Genomic DNA, 19229 nt, shown 5'->3' with positions numbered 1-19229 from the left:
AGAGGTAAATAGTCAAGGAACAAGTAAGACAATAAACACAGCTAGTTAATCTATTTTTTCTAATGTTATTCACCAAGAAATGAAAGAAAATTGATGTAGCTAACTCAGTAGATAAAATTATCAGATAAAAGCTATTTTTGATAAAATCTCTTAGCAAACCACCAAGAGAAGTAACCTTTCTTAACATAAGTTATCTATGAAAACCTACAAACAACAAGGATAAATGGATGACCATTAATGTCAAGAGAGAGATAGCTATCTGTGTTACTGTTTCTACTTCTGTCAGTACTTTCTGCAACCCAAACTGGAGCAACAGAATCAGAAAAAAAGCAAAGAATTAAGAATTAGTAAATGAGAGACTAAGAGAAGGAAGAGAGACAAGGAATCTGAGAAGGAAGCACAAAAGAGTTTCAAGTGATGCATTTGTCTACAGAAAAATTATGAACAAACCTACAGACATGTTTTAGGAAATAAGAATTTACAGTAATGTTATTGGACATGAGGATTAATTAATTACAAAATCCATAGTATTTCTACATCACAATTAATGAAAATTTAATTGAAAATAATTTATTCAAAAATACAGAAGAATGTCTAGGTACATATTTCAAAAAGATATACAAGATCTTTGGGAAAAAATAGAAAGCATTACTAAAACATGCAACAAAACAATAAAAAATTTTGAAAAATTCATTAGATATGTCTTTGACAACAGTTAAATCTCTATATAAAGATGTATTTATTTTGACTCACAGCTCAAATGACTTGAGTTTATGATGTTGGGAAAAACATGACTATGGTAGCAGTCCACTCTGTGAGAAATCCATACCAACAGTTTGTATAACCACAAACCATAAAAGAGAGAAAATATTTCTGAATTGGGGGCGGTATAACCTTCAAAGGCCCAATCCTATTTATTCGAACCAGGCTCCCACTAAAGGCTGCATGTGTAACCTAAAACTGATACCATAAGCTAGGAACCTAGAGTTCAAAACATGAGTCAAAGAGACATTCTAGATGCTAACCATAATCAAACCTCACATGTTTTGGCCTCATAGTGATTACAGTATACATGACTGAATCATCAGCCAGTGTGCACACTTGGGAGTTTCTGACACAGCCAATTTCATGAATCATCTCACTGTTTCCGACCACCAGTAACAGCCCCTAAGACTCTGGTGTAGTGACAGTATACTGTATAGTTCAAAGAAAACTTTTGAGATGAATAGATAAGTAATTCAGATTATCATTATGGTAGTCTTATTTCATCTAACACAATAAAGTTCTAATCTTTTAGAAGTATATAAAAATTAATTTTCAGAAGACTTACCTAATTAAAGTTTTCCCAGAGAATGAAATTATAGTTAACAAAATGTCAAAAATTACTGCAATGTCAGGATGGCATTTTGTTTAATTTGATCATTCCTTGTTATTAATTTATACCAATATAGGTGTCAAAATTGTTGGAAACAAAATAAATGATTTGTTATACTTAATTTCATTCTAACAATTGTTGTAAGAGCAGATGGCTTTGAAGGTACACAGAAATTACTCCAGAAACTAAGGCTTTCTACAAGGTGATAAAACAAGTCTACATTTTATGAGTCCTTGTGCTTTCAGCACCTCTCACTCACAGACCAAATAGAAGGCCTGTGGAACATCATGGAGCTCTAAACAAGGCCCACCTCTTCTTGACCAGTTATAATGGCAATGCATTATAGAACATGAACAAGTAGAACCACTAACATTCGTGCCTTGAAGACAGAGACTGGGAAAACTTTCCATTGTTAGAGAATGAACAGTAAGGCCTGTTGCTTGGAGGCTATGCCATACAGAAAGCTGTGGGCTGCAAGAAATAAAGATAATCAGCCTACATAAAAGATAAGTCTATACTGTCTTATGGATTGCTGAGAAGAGAGGTTGTATCTACAGTATCAAGGACCAATAGCCTCCAAAAGACACACACACACACACACACAAATTTCAAAACCATAAATCTTTTTTAAAAATAGGGTGAAAACCTAACTTAAATATGGTCCTTATGGAAAGAATCTTTGGGTCTTTGGGAAGGAGGTTAATATTAACCTTATCTAAGACCAACAGGATAGAGTCTTCAAGACTGAACATTGTAGGTTTTGTAAGAGGGAGACAAATTGAAGAATACATATTCACACATATTCCTGATCTCTTGCCATGTAATATTGTACCACCTTGGAACACTGGCAGCAAGGTCATCACTAGGTGTACCCCTTAAGCTTTGAAACAGAACTGTGAGTCCAAATAAACCTATTTCCTTATGTTTACCCCACTTTGTGGCACTGTATTATTTACAACACGAGACAGTATAGCAGAGCATGTATCCCCCAAAGGAAATGAAATAATGTCTTTAGAGATTAACATTTTTACTTTTGGTTTTCAGTAGTTCAGAAAGAAAAAATAATAATCTTTTTGTAAGAAACAGACACAGACATTCAGAACATGTGTGTGTGTGTGTGTGTGTGTGTGTGTGTGTGTGTGTGTTTATCAAATTCCAGAGGAAGTAGTAATTAGAAACAAAATTGCAAAAGATTCTCTGGAAAAAGAGATAAAAGAAAAAGGGGGCTGGGGAAACTCTACAGTGGGTAAGTACTCTGTACAAGCTTGAAAGCCTTAAGTTCAGATTTCCATAACAAGTAGATCTTGGAATGGTGAGACAGATACAGAAGAAACTCCAGAAGCTCATGGGCTAGTTACTCTGGCATGCATAGCATCAGAAAACAAAGAACCATGTCTCAAACAAAGTGGAGAGCCAAGATTGACATCAAGGTTGTCCTCTGAGTGACCTTCATAAGCTGTCATGCACAAAAACTGTGCACAGTGCTGCTTCAAAGTAAGTTTTTTAAAACTGTGAAGACAGATGATACTGCTCAGTGATTAAGAACCCTGGCTGCTTTTCAAAGAACCTAGGATCAATTACCAGCACCTACATGATGACTCACAACCTTCTGTAACTCCAATTCTAGGAAGTCCAATGCCCTTCTGACATTCATGCGCCCAAGGCATGGATTTGATGAAAAAGCATACATGTAGGCAAAACACCCACACACTTAAATATTCCTAAATAAATAAAAGCTTTCAAAGAAGAAATATTTTCTATGTATCATTTTAAGTGTTATCAAGAAATGCAACAAAAAATATTATTGGAAAGTTATTACAAAGCTCATCCTAGTTTTTAAGAAGGTAAAATTCTATTTGAAAGTTGGCAAGTTCTACATGGATACTGTCTTTGTTCACAATACCAGAGACTGAATAAATTACACAGTGAAAAGATTTATGAGGGCTTCTGATTCTAGACCAGGAACAATAAACCACATCTCATGGTCTTGATGGAAAGACTCCCAAGGTAGTGGGCATGAGATAGAGAGAAAAAAGAAGCCCCATAAGAGATTTAACCCAATCAACTTTGATATCAGAGTCTTCTGATAATAATCCACCATCTGATCAGTACACTGAGGGGCCAACACACTGAAAGGCTGAAAGCTAGGCATGAAAGTTGGAAGCCTACTCCATATACATACAAAATCTTTGCTGATTGGGATTTTCAAAAACTTGAAAGATTTGACAAATGCTTGAGTAGTTTTTGTGTGAGTATTTGCAGGTAGTTTGACTCTATAGACAGCCTATCCACCTTCAGTTTATGTGACCAATAGCAAAAATCTAGAAAGTTATACCATGTCTCAACTATGGTGAAAGATGAGTTCACATAAATATTTTGGAATTGTTCACGGAAAGGGGGCTCTCAAACTCACCTCCTGGATACTTCTAAGAACTCTGCTATATTCTTCTAAATTCAAAGCCTCTGCCAAACCTCACAACACACACTAACATAATTAAATATTTTACCCAATACTCTTCTGTAAATTCTGACAGTTATCCCAGAGAAAGGCTAATCTATAATCATAAGTAAATTAGTATTGTTTTACATATATTTTTATCATTAAATGTTAACTCTTAGGATTTAGTATTGTTTCTCAAAACTTTACAATGTTAGCTTGTAACAATAGACAAATTAATCTTTTTAATTTTATTTTTATTATATTTTACTTATTCACTTTACATCCTGCTTCCTGCCCCTCTCCCAGTCACCCCCTCCCACAATCTTTTTCCTATCCCCTATCTCCTTCTCCTCTGAGCAGGTATTACTCTGGAACTTCAAGTCTCTGTGAGGCTAGCTGCTTCTTCTCACACTGAGGCCACACAAGGTAGCCCAGCTAGTAGAACATACCCCACATACAGGCAACAGCTTTTTGATAGTTCCTATTCCAGTTGTATGGTACCTACATGAAGACCAAGCTGCATATCTGCTACATATGCGTGGGGATGCCTTGGTCCAGCCCATGTATGTTCTTTGATTGGTGAATAAGTCTCTGAGAGGCTCAAGACTCCAGAATAGTTGATTCTGTTGGCCTTCCTGTGGAATTCCAATCCTCTATGGCTGCAGTCCTTTCTCCTATTCTTTCATAAGAGTCCCCAAGCTCCGTCTACTGTTTGGCTATCGGTGTCTGCATCTGACTGAGTCAGCTGCTGTGTAGAGCCTCTCAAAAAACAGCCATGCTAAATTACTGTCTGCAAGTATAACAGAGTATCATTAATAGTGTCAGGGGTACGTGCTTGCCCATGGGATGGGACTCAAATTGGGCCAGTTATTGGTTGGCCATTCCCTCAGTCCCAACTCCATCTTTGTCCCTGTATCTTCTATAGGCAGGATAAATTTGGGGTTGAAAGTTTTGTGGGTAGGTTGTTGTCCATATCATTCCATTGGGGTTTCTTCCTAGCTATAGCAGGTGACTACTTCAGGTTCCATATCCCCAATGCTGTGAGTGACAGCTAAGGATATTCCCATTGATTCTTGGGAACCTCCCTTATCCCAGGTCTCTGTATCTTCCTGGAGATACTACCTACTTCCCCACCCCTGTCAGTTGCAGATTGTTATTCATTCTCGTGAGCATCTGGCCATCCCTTCTGTTACTCCTCATACCCGCAGCCCCATTCATCTCTCCTTCCCCTTTCCCACCCAATTCCCTCCTTCCATCTCCCTCTTATGATTATTTTTATACACACAAATGAGAATGTTTGAATCTCACTTAGAAGGAGGAATAAAATAGATAAACTAATTTTAATGGGAAGTATTTAATATCAAGATAATCCAGAATTAGAAATTCAAGAACAAATTTGACAAGAATATTGGTCTTTAGATGAATCACATAATAGTTTGTTAAATCATTTCCATTATGATTTAGTGTCTTTGATAAAGGTACAGTTTTTCCAAAAAAAAATGAATACTAAGCAAATTAATTTGACTGCAAGTAAATCATGATCAGCTTGACAAAGAAGTCTGCACTTCAGTAGCAGCAAAAAAGTACACCCATCAAATACAAAGGAATTCTACTCCTCCATCTTCACCTTGACCCCTAGAAGGTATACTGAACTTTATGTAAAATGCACTATCTTCACATGAAGCCAGAATACAAACTTAACATTGCTTCCTGGGTTGAAAACTATCAAGAAATTGATTTAACAAGATACCAGATTTTTGAAATGTCTGGATCCTTGGAAGAAACAATTCTATCTGACAAAATACAGGTCTTAAAAATCTAGAGGAAGTTACAGATTTCTTGGAAAAAATTAAAACAGTCAAACTGGTAGGTGAACTGATAAACATAATCAGAGCTATATTGGAAAGTTCTTCTCTAATATTACAAGATGGATAGGGTCCAGGTGGTCTTTACAGTAAGGTCTGTCTAATTTCAATGGTCTGCTCATTCTTATTTAAGTAATTATAGATCATATTAAATCTATAAAATTCCATAGTGTAATTGGTAATGTTGACCAGACCTGACAATGTTTCAATAACCGAAATTACAGGCAAGGCACACATGAAAAAAATAGAAATAATGTATATTCAATAAAATCCACGGGTGATTCTTATTATCTAGATTCTAAAATGTATTCCAAGAGTATATAAGTAATGCCTTTTAGGAGCCTTCATGATATATATCATTGCTTTGATGAATAGTGAAAAATGAAAATCTGCAGCCATTAATTATCAAGCTTCATTTGGACCATTGCATACAAATACTGATGGTGTTTTCACTATAGATAATAAAACTCTGCTATTACCACTGCACTGTGCAGTAACTGCCTTACAGCTAGATCTCAACAGCCAAGGAACTAGTATAAACTACCAAGCAATACAAACATATTTCATTTACAGATGGTATATACACATTTCTAATGCAAACCAAGAAATATTATTAAAAATATCTAAGTTAATTTAGTTATGTAGACATATAAAACCAATTAGAAAAATCAGTAGTTTTTCTCTCTTCTGGAAATAACTAGGTGGAAACACACATATACACATATATATTTTATGCATATGGCAAATATATATACACATAAATATATGTACAAGTTTTACTAAAGAATATAGAAGGAGATTCAAAAATAGTATTTTCTGGCTGTAGTGACTAGATCTTAGCTTTCAAAAATACTTGATTTATTATTTTGAGACAGGGTCTCATCTTCTGAAGATCCTTGTGCCTCTGCCTCTCCAGTCCTGGGATTACAGGCTTAAACCATAACACCAGTTCAAAAGTTAATCCTTTAAAAAAACATTTGAAAACAGATGTATGTGAAAGGGTAAACTTTATAAAACAAAGTAAACTAAACTATTGACTAAGGAATAAATATATTCAGTACACTTAACAGACAAAGATTAATGACTTTAATATAAGCAACTCTCATAACTGATAAGAAATCAAAATCACAGAACACTGACAAGGTTATGAACAGCAAAATATAATTACTTTAAAAAGAAATTAACTCTAAGTGATCAATACAGACATTTCTGCATGAGATATATTACATCTGATTGTGCTGTTGCAGATCAAAATGTTAGGACTAGAGTAACTTTTCTACATTGCTTGCATGCAAATGTTTTATTAGAGGCTTTGAAAGTGTCCCTTTACTTTTCAAACTTTAAAGAATACAATTCTGTGATTAGGTCCCTCTCCCATAATGCTAATTCTGGAAGCATGTTTTTATACTTATATATATAAAAGCCCTCAGTAAGCAATGCAAAGTAGCATACACCTATATGCACTCCATATAGTTTAAAGCAGGAGGTTGGTGAGAGAGAAACCATCTTGCCCTACTGTCTTGAAAGTGAAAACTTAATCAATTACTGATGTGTAGCAGAATAATTAGGAGAACCTTGTTTTTGCAGTAATAAAGTGTTTGACTGTATTTTCCTAATGATTCCTACAAGTGTTGTTAGTTAATTAAAGTGGAGAATACTGAAAGGAATTAATGGTAAACACCTGGGAAAGTATGCAGATGATGCAGAGGTCCCCTTTTCTTTAATCTGTAGTGGTAGGATTCTTGTCAAAAAGAAAAGCAATGTTCAGAATGACACTTAAACTGCATGCACCATATGTATGGAGAAACTGAAATGAGAGCACAGGATAGCAACAGAAACCTCTGACAAATGTGAACTAAGGAGGCTTTTCACATTTCCTTGTGTTCTTAAATTTTTCTCAAAGTTAATTAATTATTATTGTTACATATTTACATATGTGTGCATGTGTGAGTGTATGTACTTCTCTCTCTCTCTCTCTCTCTCTCTCTCTCTCTCTCTTTCTCTGTGTGTGTGTGTGTGTGTGTGTGTGTGTGTGTGTGTGTGTGTGTGTGTAGAGTCTATTTGGTATTGCTCATGCTGGATAACTATCAGAGGACTTGTTGCAGAAGACTGATTCTCTCCTTCTCAACCATTAATTGCCTATTGTCCTTATATATTCGGGTCTGTGAGATTCCTCTACTCATACTAGTATGTCAGCTCATGTTGTCATTATGCTGATCTTATTGATCTTATTTAGGCAACAATATTGTTACAATTTCATGAGTGCAGTGTTCCTGTCGTAAACAGTAGATCCTACCTCTCTGTAGACAGTCTGTTCCTCTGGCTCTTACAGTATTCCTGTTTCCTCTTCTTCAATGTTCTCTGAAGTTTCAGTGTAGCATTGTATTGTAGATGTACCAGTTGGAGCTGAGCATTTCATTCAGTATTTTTCTTCATTTTCACTAGTTATAGAGTTCTGTAATGGTCTCTGAAGCATCTTTGATGAAAGATGAGAACTACACTTACCTAGGAGCATACATATAAGTATTTAGAATGCAATTAGAAATTAAAACAAATTGCCTTCTTGAGTGTTCAGAGTAGAAATGTCCATCAAAAATAGAAACTACAAACAGAATCTACAAACAAATTTACCTTAAAATATAGTCTAAATCCTTCTGCATATCTAAACTTACCATCTACATTGCTTCTAGAATTCCATTTCTTAATGTATGACTGTAATTCCATTTCTCTACATTTTCTGAGTATGAGTGGGAGAAAACTCTTCATAATATTCAATAATGGCTTAGAAAAAATAGATTTAATTTTTACAGTGTGAGATATATTATGATTAATATTTTAATATTATACCAATAATTAATATGATAATGTGTAATAGAATATAATAGTTGATATAATAACTATTACTTTGATTATATTACTATATTAGCAATTTGCAAACATGAGAAATATAATATGACTAATCCTAACACTCAGTCTCATGTCCTTTAGTTAGAAGTTAATATAGTATTGCCTATTTTAATTCCAATTATAACCTTTTTGTATAAAATAAGAAGCATCATCCTCAGAGTAGGTAAAGAGTAATGTTTTTACTTGCTACCTATATTTTTCTATTTTTAATATTTAGTATTTTAGTATTTAGTATTAGTATTTAATATTATGTATTTATAGTATTGTTATTTTAAATATCAAGTTATTAGAAGTTATGTGAAATATTTTTAAATGAGATGAATATTATATATAGATGTATGCGGTTTAGTCATAATAGTATAGTAGTAGATAAACTTATATACACAAATTTCTTACTTCATATAGAGTCTCTATTTCTCTGCTCGTTATGTACTTTAAATGTTAGATGAATAAATGATATTTCTGATGGTCTAAAACAACTTTGATCTCTTGTGTTTTAACTGGTGTGTTTCCAACACAAGTTTTGTAAAATGTTTGTAAACTGGGACAATATCTCAATGGTTTAAAACTCTGGCAGCACTTACAGAAGACGAGAGTTCAGTTCCCAGAATCCATGTCCATAGCTCACAGCTGCCTGCAACTCCAGCTGCAGGGGAGATCTAATGCCCTCTTATGGCCTCTGCAGACAACCACACTCACATACACATGTTCTCGTACACCGATATAAAAATAAATTAAAATATAAAATGTCGTTCTTGTCTTTGTGTGGCCTTTTACTTTACTACAGTGGCTGAAACTCACTATTGATAAATTTATGAGAAAATTGCTGGGTGTGCAGTCTTTAATGTCAGTCTTGGTGTCACCTTGTTCCTCTAGGTGGCTTTTACAGTCCTTTTTGACCTGGAAGCACTTCTGAAGATATGGTGCTTGGGATTTACTGGCTACATCAGCTCATCTCTTCACAAGTTTGAACTGCTGCTTGTTATTGGGACAACTCTCCATGTGTACCCAGATCTTTATCATTCTCAGTTCACATACTTCCAGGTAATATACTGCAATTACAACTAATGAATATTCCTGGGGCAAATGGAAATCACTTACTGTAACAGCAACATAAAACCCACATATTTAGAGATATGACTTTGAGGAAGATTCAATGCAATTACCAGAAACATTGCATTAACAAATTGTAGTCATTGTCTTTAAATTGCTGAAAAATCAGAGTAATATATTCAGATCTTTCACCAAACTTCTCCCAATTAACAGTTTATAGATATACATACTTATATACATACATATAGCATGCATCTATTTTTAGATATCAAATTCTAAACCAAATAAGATTTTGGCACAAACTTAAGGGGGAGGACATATGAGTTTATTTCAAGTGTATATCTTCCTTGTAAACTTTCTTACTAAACAATAGTTTACAATGGATGCATTAAGGGTTGTAAAATTTATCCTCACAGATTTATATTCATCTTACATTATTACTTATGAATGTTTGTTTCTTTGTTTTGTGATAGTTAAATGATTGTAGTTGTAATTATGCTTTTATAACAATTGTATATATTTTTCAAATGTGATATTTTAGATAGCAATGCCTTATAATTACTAAATAAATGTTAATTATTAGTTACATTATTGTAATCATTTTGTTCTATAATATGCTTGTACTGTTATATTCATGATAAAATGATTATTAAAATGCTCACATGTAGCAGTCTAATCAAAACCGTTTCAAATGCATTTAAATTTCTGACTTGCATTTGTATAATTTATAATGGGAATATCAGAACATACATTGATGTTCTACAAGAAGATATTTTTAAATAGTTGAGGAATAAAGTGGCAGAAGAATTTTAAATACTAACTTAGAGAAATGGGATTTTAATTCTTTAGATCAGTGGTTTTCAACCTTCCTAATGATGTAAACCTTTAATACAAAGTTCCTCATGTTGTGGTGACCCCCAACCATAAAAATATTTTTGTTGCTATTTCATACCTCTAATTTTGCTACTGTTATGAATTGTAATGGAAATATTTTTGGAGATAAAGGTTTGTCAAGGAGGTCACGACTCACAGAATTAGAACCATTGGCGTAGATAAAAGAAAATACATGCCAGCTTCATGATATTAGTTAGGTAATAACAAATTCATCATATTTTGAACAATGATAACTCTAGCTCTCGTAATCCAATTTATAATGGCATAGAACTGCATCAAAAAGCATGAAACCATAGTCTACAGAAATTAAAAACAAATAGCCCACAAACCCGGACTGTAACTTAGCTTTTACGAACCAGAACCTGTTAAGATTGCGAGGTAATTTAATGGCTCTGGCTCTTCTTCATAGCATCTTTGGTCTTAAACAGCTCATCACTTACAGGGTCCTGTCATTAGCTTTAGAAACTACTACTGAAGTAGTTTGTACAAGAATTTTCAACACGGTTTAAAGTATCTGTAAATAAATACGCATACCAAATGTAGTAGTTGACCTTGATTGTCAGATGATTAGACTAAGATCTAGGATATTAAAGGCATATCTCTGGATATGTCTGAAAGTCTGTGCAAATATTACTGAAGAAGACTAGCTAAAAAGACTCAACCCTATAGGTGGTAACATCACGTAGTCTAGAGACCATTAAGGATTAAATCACCACAGTGGAGTAAATCCTTGAAAACTGTGAGTCAGCATAAATCGTCTCTTATTTGTTCAAGGATATTTTTTGTCATAATAAGAGAATATTGCTTGTCAAAGTTGTTCTTGGACACTGTTGTCTGGATTGGAACATGTGCTTAAACATCTTTTTGCCTACATTAAGAGAAATAATAATATATGATATGCCTGATAGTTAAAACAATGAAGGTCTTGATTGCAAACCTATTGATCATGTTAAGAAGACTATAATCCAGGCAAGTGATCCCAGCATTCTAGAGGTGGGGGGATGTTTACAAGTTCAAAGGCAGGGTGGGATTGTAGCAGGAATTACAGGATGAAAAGCTGTCAGCTAGACCACGAAGCATAATATTGATTCAAACAGCTTCATTTCTCACACCAGTTTTATCAAGTGTTGCATTAAGATTTAAGTATGCATCTTCATGACTTATTCAGTCATACGTGGCATTAATTTACTTGATATACTGCAAGCTATGCATCATTCTTCCAGTAAGAGCAATAAGGTTCATCAGTATTTCCTGTTGAATCAAATCTAGGGAGGTAGCTAAGTCTTTATAAAAGGCAAAATTCAGAGGCTGAAGGTTGTGAAGTTTCACAGGGACTCTACCTATTTCTATGCTTTTGTGTTGATTTCTTTCTTTTTTCCTAGTTATATTTACTTTTATTAATTTTTTTTAGTATTTATATTTTAACACTCCAGATTTTATCACCCCCACCATTCACCCTCTGATTGTTCCACATCCCATACCTCCAACCCACCCCCTGTCTCCACAAGGCTGTTTCAACCCCCTATCCCTCCCCCACCTGACCTCTAAACTCCCTGGGGCCTTTAGTCTATTAAGGGTTAGGTACATCATCTCTGATTGAACACAGTCCCAGCAGTCCTCTGCTGTATATGTGTTGGAGGCCTCATATCAGCTGGTGTATGCTGACTTTTTGGTAGCTCAGTGTTTGAGAGATCTTGGGGATCCAGATTGAGACTGCTGGTCCTCCTACAGGGTCACCCTCCTCCTCAGCTTATTTCAGCCTTTCCCTTAATTCAACCACAGGGGTCAGCAGCTTCTGTTCATTGGTTGGGTACAAATATCTGCATCTGACTCTTTCAGCTGCTTGTTGGGTCTTTTAAAGGGCAGTCATGATAGGTCCCTTTTTGAGAGGGCTCCATAGCCTCAGTTATAGTGTCAGGCCTTGGGACATCTCCTTAAGCTGAATCCCACTTTGGGCCTGTCACTAGACCTTTTCCTCAGGCTACTCTTTATTTCCATCCCTGTAGTTCTTTCAAACAGGAACAATTAATGGTCAGCATTTTGACTGTGGGATGGCAACCCCATCTCTCACTCAATTCCCTGTCTTCCTGCTGGAGGTGGGTTCTCTAAGTTCCCTCTCCCTACTGTCAGGCATTTCATCTAAGACCCCCCCTCTCTTTGAGTTCTGAGAGTCTCTCATTTCCCAGGTCTCTGATGCATTCTAGAAGGTTTCCCAATCCTCCTACCTCCCTAGGATGCCTATTTCCATTCATTTTCCCTCACCGAATACCAGATCAGGTTTTCCTTTCCCCCCAACCCCTGTCCACTTTTCCTCCTAGGTCCCTCCCTCCCTCCCCACTTGTGATTGCTTTCTTCTCCTTCCTCAGTGGGACTGAGGTGTCCTCACTTGGGCCCTTCAGATTGTTGACCTTTTTGAGTTCTGTGTGGTTGACAAGGATAGCTTCCCAGAAGTTTGGACCTTATATGTTTCTTGCAGTGATCCCTATTGGAGATTTTAAAAAAAAAAAAAAAAAGCAAAAACAACCAAATCTCTAATTAAGGTATCCAGCAAAACTTCTAAAAATAACTCAGGTTAGTGGATTCTAGCCATACTGAGTCATGGAAATTGGGTGGCTGTTCATGCCTCATGGTCAAAGAATATAGCAAAATGATTTCAGAAAGGACAGTCAAGGAGAATGAGAAGACGGAGACATTGGAAAGGCAAAATCTAACAGTTATTTTCCACCTGTGAAACATTAAAATCTCATATTTAAAGTGTATTCCTGCTCTTTACTATATTCCAAATAAGATATCCATCTTTTCCAGATCACCCTGTCTCCTATGGATGCTTATGTATGATGTTTCATTTAAGCCACTAACACAGTTTATTAATTTAGTATTTCTAAATTTGGACTGCCTCTTATGATTGATGGCTTGTCATATACTAGTTTGCAACATTTCTATTTATTTCTTAGAGGTACCTGAAAAATGATGACACCTTACACCTAACGAAAAATTGCATCCTTCTATGATGCTTATCTCAGCTTTTTATTACATGCCAATTCATACTTTTTAAAAAGGGGGTGTTTTGTTGTTTTATGGACTGAGTCTTTTGCCTGTGTGTATGTATGTATGGTACATGCATGACAGATGCTTTCGAGACCAGAAGAGTGTGTGTCAGATGCTCAAGAACAGGAGTTATAGGTGGCTATAAGCCGCCTGATGTGGATTTCTGGGAACTGAAATTACTTCCTTACAAGGACAGCCAGTATGATTAACTATGGAGCCATATTTCAACCCCTCAATTTATACCTCTTAATCATATTATATTACTTTAAGATGTGCATGTGATTTATTGATTTATGCTCTTTTGTAATAAAATAAAGTACCATAAAATATTATTTCCACAATATGCATGGCATATAATTAACATTTTAAATTATATGCCTAATTATCTTTCTTTGGTTTGAGTTTTACAAATATCTTCCAAATAAATGTATGGTATAATGTATAGGATCTATAAAGTAGAGATGACAAGTTAAGCAAATACAGAAAAGCTCTAAAAACACAAGGGTTATCTAAGACTGAAGCTTTTTTCTCTCTAGCAGTTGGTTAACACTCAGGGAAAGTAGGTGCTTCTGTTCCATGATATCCTCAAAGGACTGAGACAGTTAGGGTGGATCTGACTATCATTAGTCTTTACAAAGTTTTCATTTGGGGTTCATAGGGACCATCCCATCTTTTTCCATTTTTAGTCCAGATAAATGGAAAATAAATATATCTAGGGCAAATTTGAATTACCATGCCTATAGTTGCACAAGTCTCTTGTTTTCATATCTGGTAAGCCTGAACTTAGTCCATTGGGCACACTCAGATGCAGAGTGCAGATGAAAAGGCCAAAAAGTAGAGTCTGTTGCCCTGGGGAGTCACTTGGCCAAAACCCAGGAAGATCTATTATTTAAATTAAGGAGATAATAGATGTTGGAATATGAGTCTGAACTAGGCCTTAATATAAGTTTGATTTTCCCCATTTGTTAGTGTGGATTACCTAGAAAGGCATATTTCAAGAGACATTAAGCAGAACTAATGTAAAATTAAATATTTTCCTAGGCATTAAGGATTGAGAAAATATATTTCATTTTAGCAGTATCTACTAGTTAATGCTATTTTGATATGTCATATTGTATGTTGAAACAGTTGTCAATTTTTGTCCTCATTCATTGTTTTGAGACTTCTTGTTTTCTCACTGGATGGTAGGCCACATGATGGGGTTGTCTTAGTTACTGTGTTGATATTTTTAAAGATATATTTATTTATTTTATGTATGTAAGTACACTGTCACTGTCTTTAGACACACCAGAAGAGGACATTGGATCCCAGTACAGACAGTTGTGATCCACCATGTGGTTGCTGGGGTTTGAACTCAGGACCTCTGGAAGAGCAGCCAGTGCACTTAATAGCTGAACCATCTCTCCAGCCCTTGTGTTGCTATTTTTAGTCCCTAGATGAAATGGAAAAGTGTAACTTTTTTACATGGTGGCAGGAAAATGGTACTTTAATAATGGATTTTTATAAAATTCTGTTTTAGTATCTATGTCTTTTTGTCCATGACTAGGTTCTTCGGGTAGTCCGGCTTATTAAGATTTCTCCGGCATTGGAAGACTTTGTGTACAAGATATTTGGTCCTGGGAAAAAACTTGGAAGCTTGGTAGTGTTCACCGCCAGCCTCCTGATAGTTATGTCAGCCATTAGTTTGCAGATGTTCTGCTTCGTCGAAGAACTGGACAGATTCACCACATTTCCGAGGGTGAGAACTTGGCGTATAACCCATTTAATCGATTGTTCTTATTTTAGAAATGGTAATTAACATCAAAGACATTCCATTTTAGCCGGGGTTCAAAAGTGTTAGCATATCTTTGATAACTAGAGATCATTAAATTTTTGTATTTTGAACAGCCATTTTACTGGGTACAGGTACTTGAATACGTTTCCAGCACCATGAGAGTACACATCGATTTTAAAATTCTGGAAACAGTATTTTTGGATGCCACAAAACATTAGTAAAAGAAAATGTGAGCAGTGTTCCTTCACGCCTATGGATTGCAACATACAGGACTTTTAACTAGAATATCTAATTTTATATAAGATGTAATATATTTTAGGCTTATTTTATAGTCCATTGTTTTATGTTGTTCTTTTATGGATTTAGGTTGCTAACCTAAAAGCAAACCTTGGATTGTTTATATAATATAATTCATAGATTTCAAATTTGAGTAGGAGATGTTCAGATTTCTGTATTTCTGTTAAAATTCACAAGGGATAAAGAAAATAATGACAACAAATGGCTCCTTAAGTAGGACTTAGGATGTCTGACTACAAGGATCCATGTAGACTGAGAAACATAACCGTGTTGTGACTGACACAAATTCAGTATGTGTTCTCATTATAACTTGAGTAAGACCTATATTTGTGGGAAAATAATCATGGAGTAAAACAGGATGAAATATATTCTTTTAAGATTTGAGAGCAGTGAACATTAAAAGTGGTTTACATTTAATGAAGGTATTAATGTGATAGCTTTAAAATAATTTTTGGTTCTAAATTTGTAATTTAGCTATTAGTGTTGGAATTTATCCTCTTATGATGCAAACTTCTTGTTCCTATCCATTTATCGAATGCCTATAATGAATCAGGTTATGTACCATGTATATACACAGAACTAAATTTTAGGTTCTCAAAACCTCTCAGTTAAAGGGAGGGAAAAGCAAATAAACACACAGTTATACCAGCTTAAGGCATTCTAGAACCCCAGAGGAAGACCCATGACCAGGAAGGAAAAGTCTAGAAAGGCTTATTGGAAGAGGTGAGCCCTGGGGAGAGAGAATATAGCCAGATGCAGTATAGGGTTGTTGGTATAGAACATGCAAAATATGTAAGGTGAGCAAGTTTTCAGAGGAAAGAGAAAGAATAGCTAATAATTGTGTAGTCTGGGTTTCTAGTACTGTGTTAAGCCATGACCAAAAGCAACTTGAAAAGAAAAAAATTTTACATTCCAATTCACAGTCCATTGAGGGAAGCCAAGGTAGAAGCTGCAACAAAAGCCATGGAGCGATGCTTTATACTGACTTTTCCCTCATGACTTGCTTAGCTTGTTTTCTTATAGTACCCAGGACCACCAGTCCAGACGTGGCACTTCCTATATGTAAGTTTAGCCCTCTCACATCAATTATTATTCAAGAATATTCCCCAGAGACTTGCCTATAAGCAATTTTATGAAGGCATTTTTTTCAATTATAATTACTACTTTTCAGATATGCCCACATTTGTATCAAGTTGATAAAACCCAACCATCATCTCAGTGTTGAGAGGAAGATAACTATAAGAGGTTGGGGTTTAAAATATGTGCTTATAAGAAGGACTAGGGCTTTGGATTCCTAGTGAGAGAGAAAGAGAAATTCAGAACATTAGCATAAAGGCTGTCCTTAGACAAGTATTGAGATCTAGAGGACAAGGTTGTCAACAAGGACAAGGACCCAAAGAATTCATGGGCAAGCTATTCACTCACTGTACAGGCAGAAGCACTGGGGAAGTTTGAAGCAGCTCTCATCCCCACAGTTCTTGTTCCTGAAGCACAAAGTGAGCTGAGAGCAGGTGGGTCTGCAAGGTCATGGTGGATGAGTCCTTTACTTCTGAGTAGCCATGAAACAAAAAAAGTCCTATCTTTTATAAGGCAGGAGAGGGTTGCCATAAAGAGAGAGAATTCAGGCAAGGAAATGCACTGATCTAGAATAAAGAAGAATGCTCTAGTGGGGTCCCTGGCAAGGAAACCTCTTGCATAGGCACGTGAGCCAAAAAGAACAGCAGTGACCTTTGAGCACGGCCTCCCAGTGAAGTAGAACTGAGTCCTTGACTTCAGCTCTCTCCAGAGAACTGCAATGTCCAGGTTATATACCAACATCAGCATGGAGAAGACTTTGTCTGTGGTGCTTTCTGAAGCATGACACACAGTTTTCCCCACAGATGGGTCAGCTCTTCCTCCTGCAATAAGGAGACATAAGCAAGGATTAGAGCTGCTTCAGAAAGCAGGTCTTCTCTTCCTGTAGTTCCTCACCGGCTCCTCTTGAATGAATATACATCTGCCCCTCTAATCTGATTCAGAACACTATTGACACCCACTGTGTCAGCCATTATTAGAGGTGCAAGGAATTCTACAGGAGAAACAAGGTAGAACCAAAGACAGCTCTGCCCTTAAGGATTACCTTATTTAAATTTCTTGCTTTTTGTCTCATATTCCCTCTCATTTTTCCTCACTGATTATATCCCTTACCCCAAAGCTTTTTGAATGAGACATTTTTTTGAGAACAGAAATTCCAGCTGTTGAGGGGTAAATGCCACCAGCACAGCCATCTGAATGAGCACCTTGTAATGGATACGTTAATATTTCTGTAGCAATTTTAGACAAATAACAAGTAAAAACAATAAGTAAGTCTCATGTGAGATTAGATTTTGCCACTAAATGAGTTAAAAACAACAACAAGCTTTGGGGATTTTCAGCAGTTTTTGAACTTAGGAAACATGAGTAGGGCTATGGACCTATGTAACAGTAACTGCATTTAGAAACCTGTGCTTCTGGCCACATGCTCTGATTTTACCTCCTGGTACATAATATTTTTAGCTGTGTGGTTCTGGGTAAATTATCCTCTAGCTTGCTTTTTTATAACCAGAATGTAAGCAAAAGTGTGCTACTTTTTGCATCATAAATATTGAAAAATACAGACACCACACACCTGGGCTAAAACAGTTGTAAGAGGTTCTAATACACCTTGCATGATGTGTTAGACTGATGCCCTTGTGACCTGTACTAAAGGCTGGGCTGCTTTCTAAACACTTCTCTGACTCATCCCTTCAGCTTAGCTCTATTTTCCAGTCATAAGTAGGTGACATGCTCAGATAGCTAGTGACTCCTCCATTCCACTTTACCTGGTCCCTCTACTATTCCAAAGAAAACAGGTCATCCTCTTTGCCCCTTCTCAGTCACTGAGCTGATAGCAATGCTGACATCCTGAACTGTAACACCAAAAGGAGGATGGGGTGTATCCCTGCACATGAGCATGATCTGAAGTTAAATCCCTGAAAACATAACTAAAATTTACAAGAAACACTCAAAGTACTACAGATATAGGAGGTAGTCATGACCATCACAATCAAAGAATGGGCCAGTGGTAGCTACTGGATGATGAAGAAGCATCAAGAAAGATGATTAAAAGCACATAGCTTTCCCCACCCCCATTTCTCTATCTGTCTTTCTGTCCCTATCTCTCTGTGTCTCTCAGTCTCTGCTCTCTCTCTTTCTCTCCATGTACATGTAGGTGTGTGTTCATATAGGTGCAGTGCACATGTGTAAGCAGCCATGTGGTGACCAGATGACAAGTTTGGGTGTCATTCCTCAGAGACTCTCCATCTTGTGTTCTGGGTCAGGGTCTCTGACAGACTGTGAACTCATTAAATTTGCCTGGTCAGTCAGCCTCAGGTAGCCACTCTCTCCACCTCCAAATCTCAAGGGCTGAAATGGCAAGCACATCCAGCAATACATTTTATTTGGGAAAAGTAGGCAAGTGTATGTTAAAATGTATGTGTATGTGTATATGCAGGTATTTGGACACATGCATGAGGGCATAGATTCCTATCTGTACACATTTGGATGCCAGTTTATGCA

The 19229-nt window shown here is 36.0% G+C and overlaps 1 protein-coding gene across 2 annotated transcripts in view; it reads left to right on the top strand.

The window, feature by feature from the left end:
* The window catches only part of Nalcn (sodium leak channel, non-selective), a 276470-nt gene that overhangs the window by 119080 nt on the left and 138161 nt on the right, over window positions 1-19229 (top strand). For both annotated transcript variants that reach the window (XM_028771252.1, XM_028771259.1), the window contains 2 exons: window positions 9464-9631; window positions 15129-15320. In XM_028771252.1, coding sequence (XP_028627085.1) covers window positions 9464-9631; window positions 15129-15320 — 360 coding nt within the window. The remainder of the gene's footprint in view (window positions 1-9463; window positions 9632-15128; window positions 15321-19229) is intronic.

This window comes from Grammomys surdaster, unplaced genomic scaffold, assembly GCF_004785775.1.
Source record: "Grammomys surdaster isolate TR1022 unplaced genomic scaffold, NIH_TR_1.0 65, whole genome shotgun sequence".
NCBI classification, from domain to species: Eukaryota; Metazoa; Chordata; class Mammalia; order Rodentia; family Muridae; genus Grammomys; species Grammomys surdaster.
Note: the sequence above shows the minus strand (reverse complement) of the source record. Positions and strands in the feature narration are given on the sequence as shown.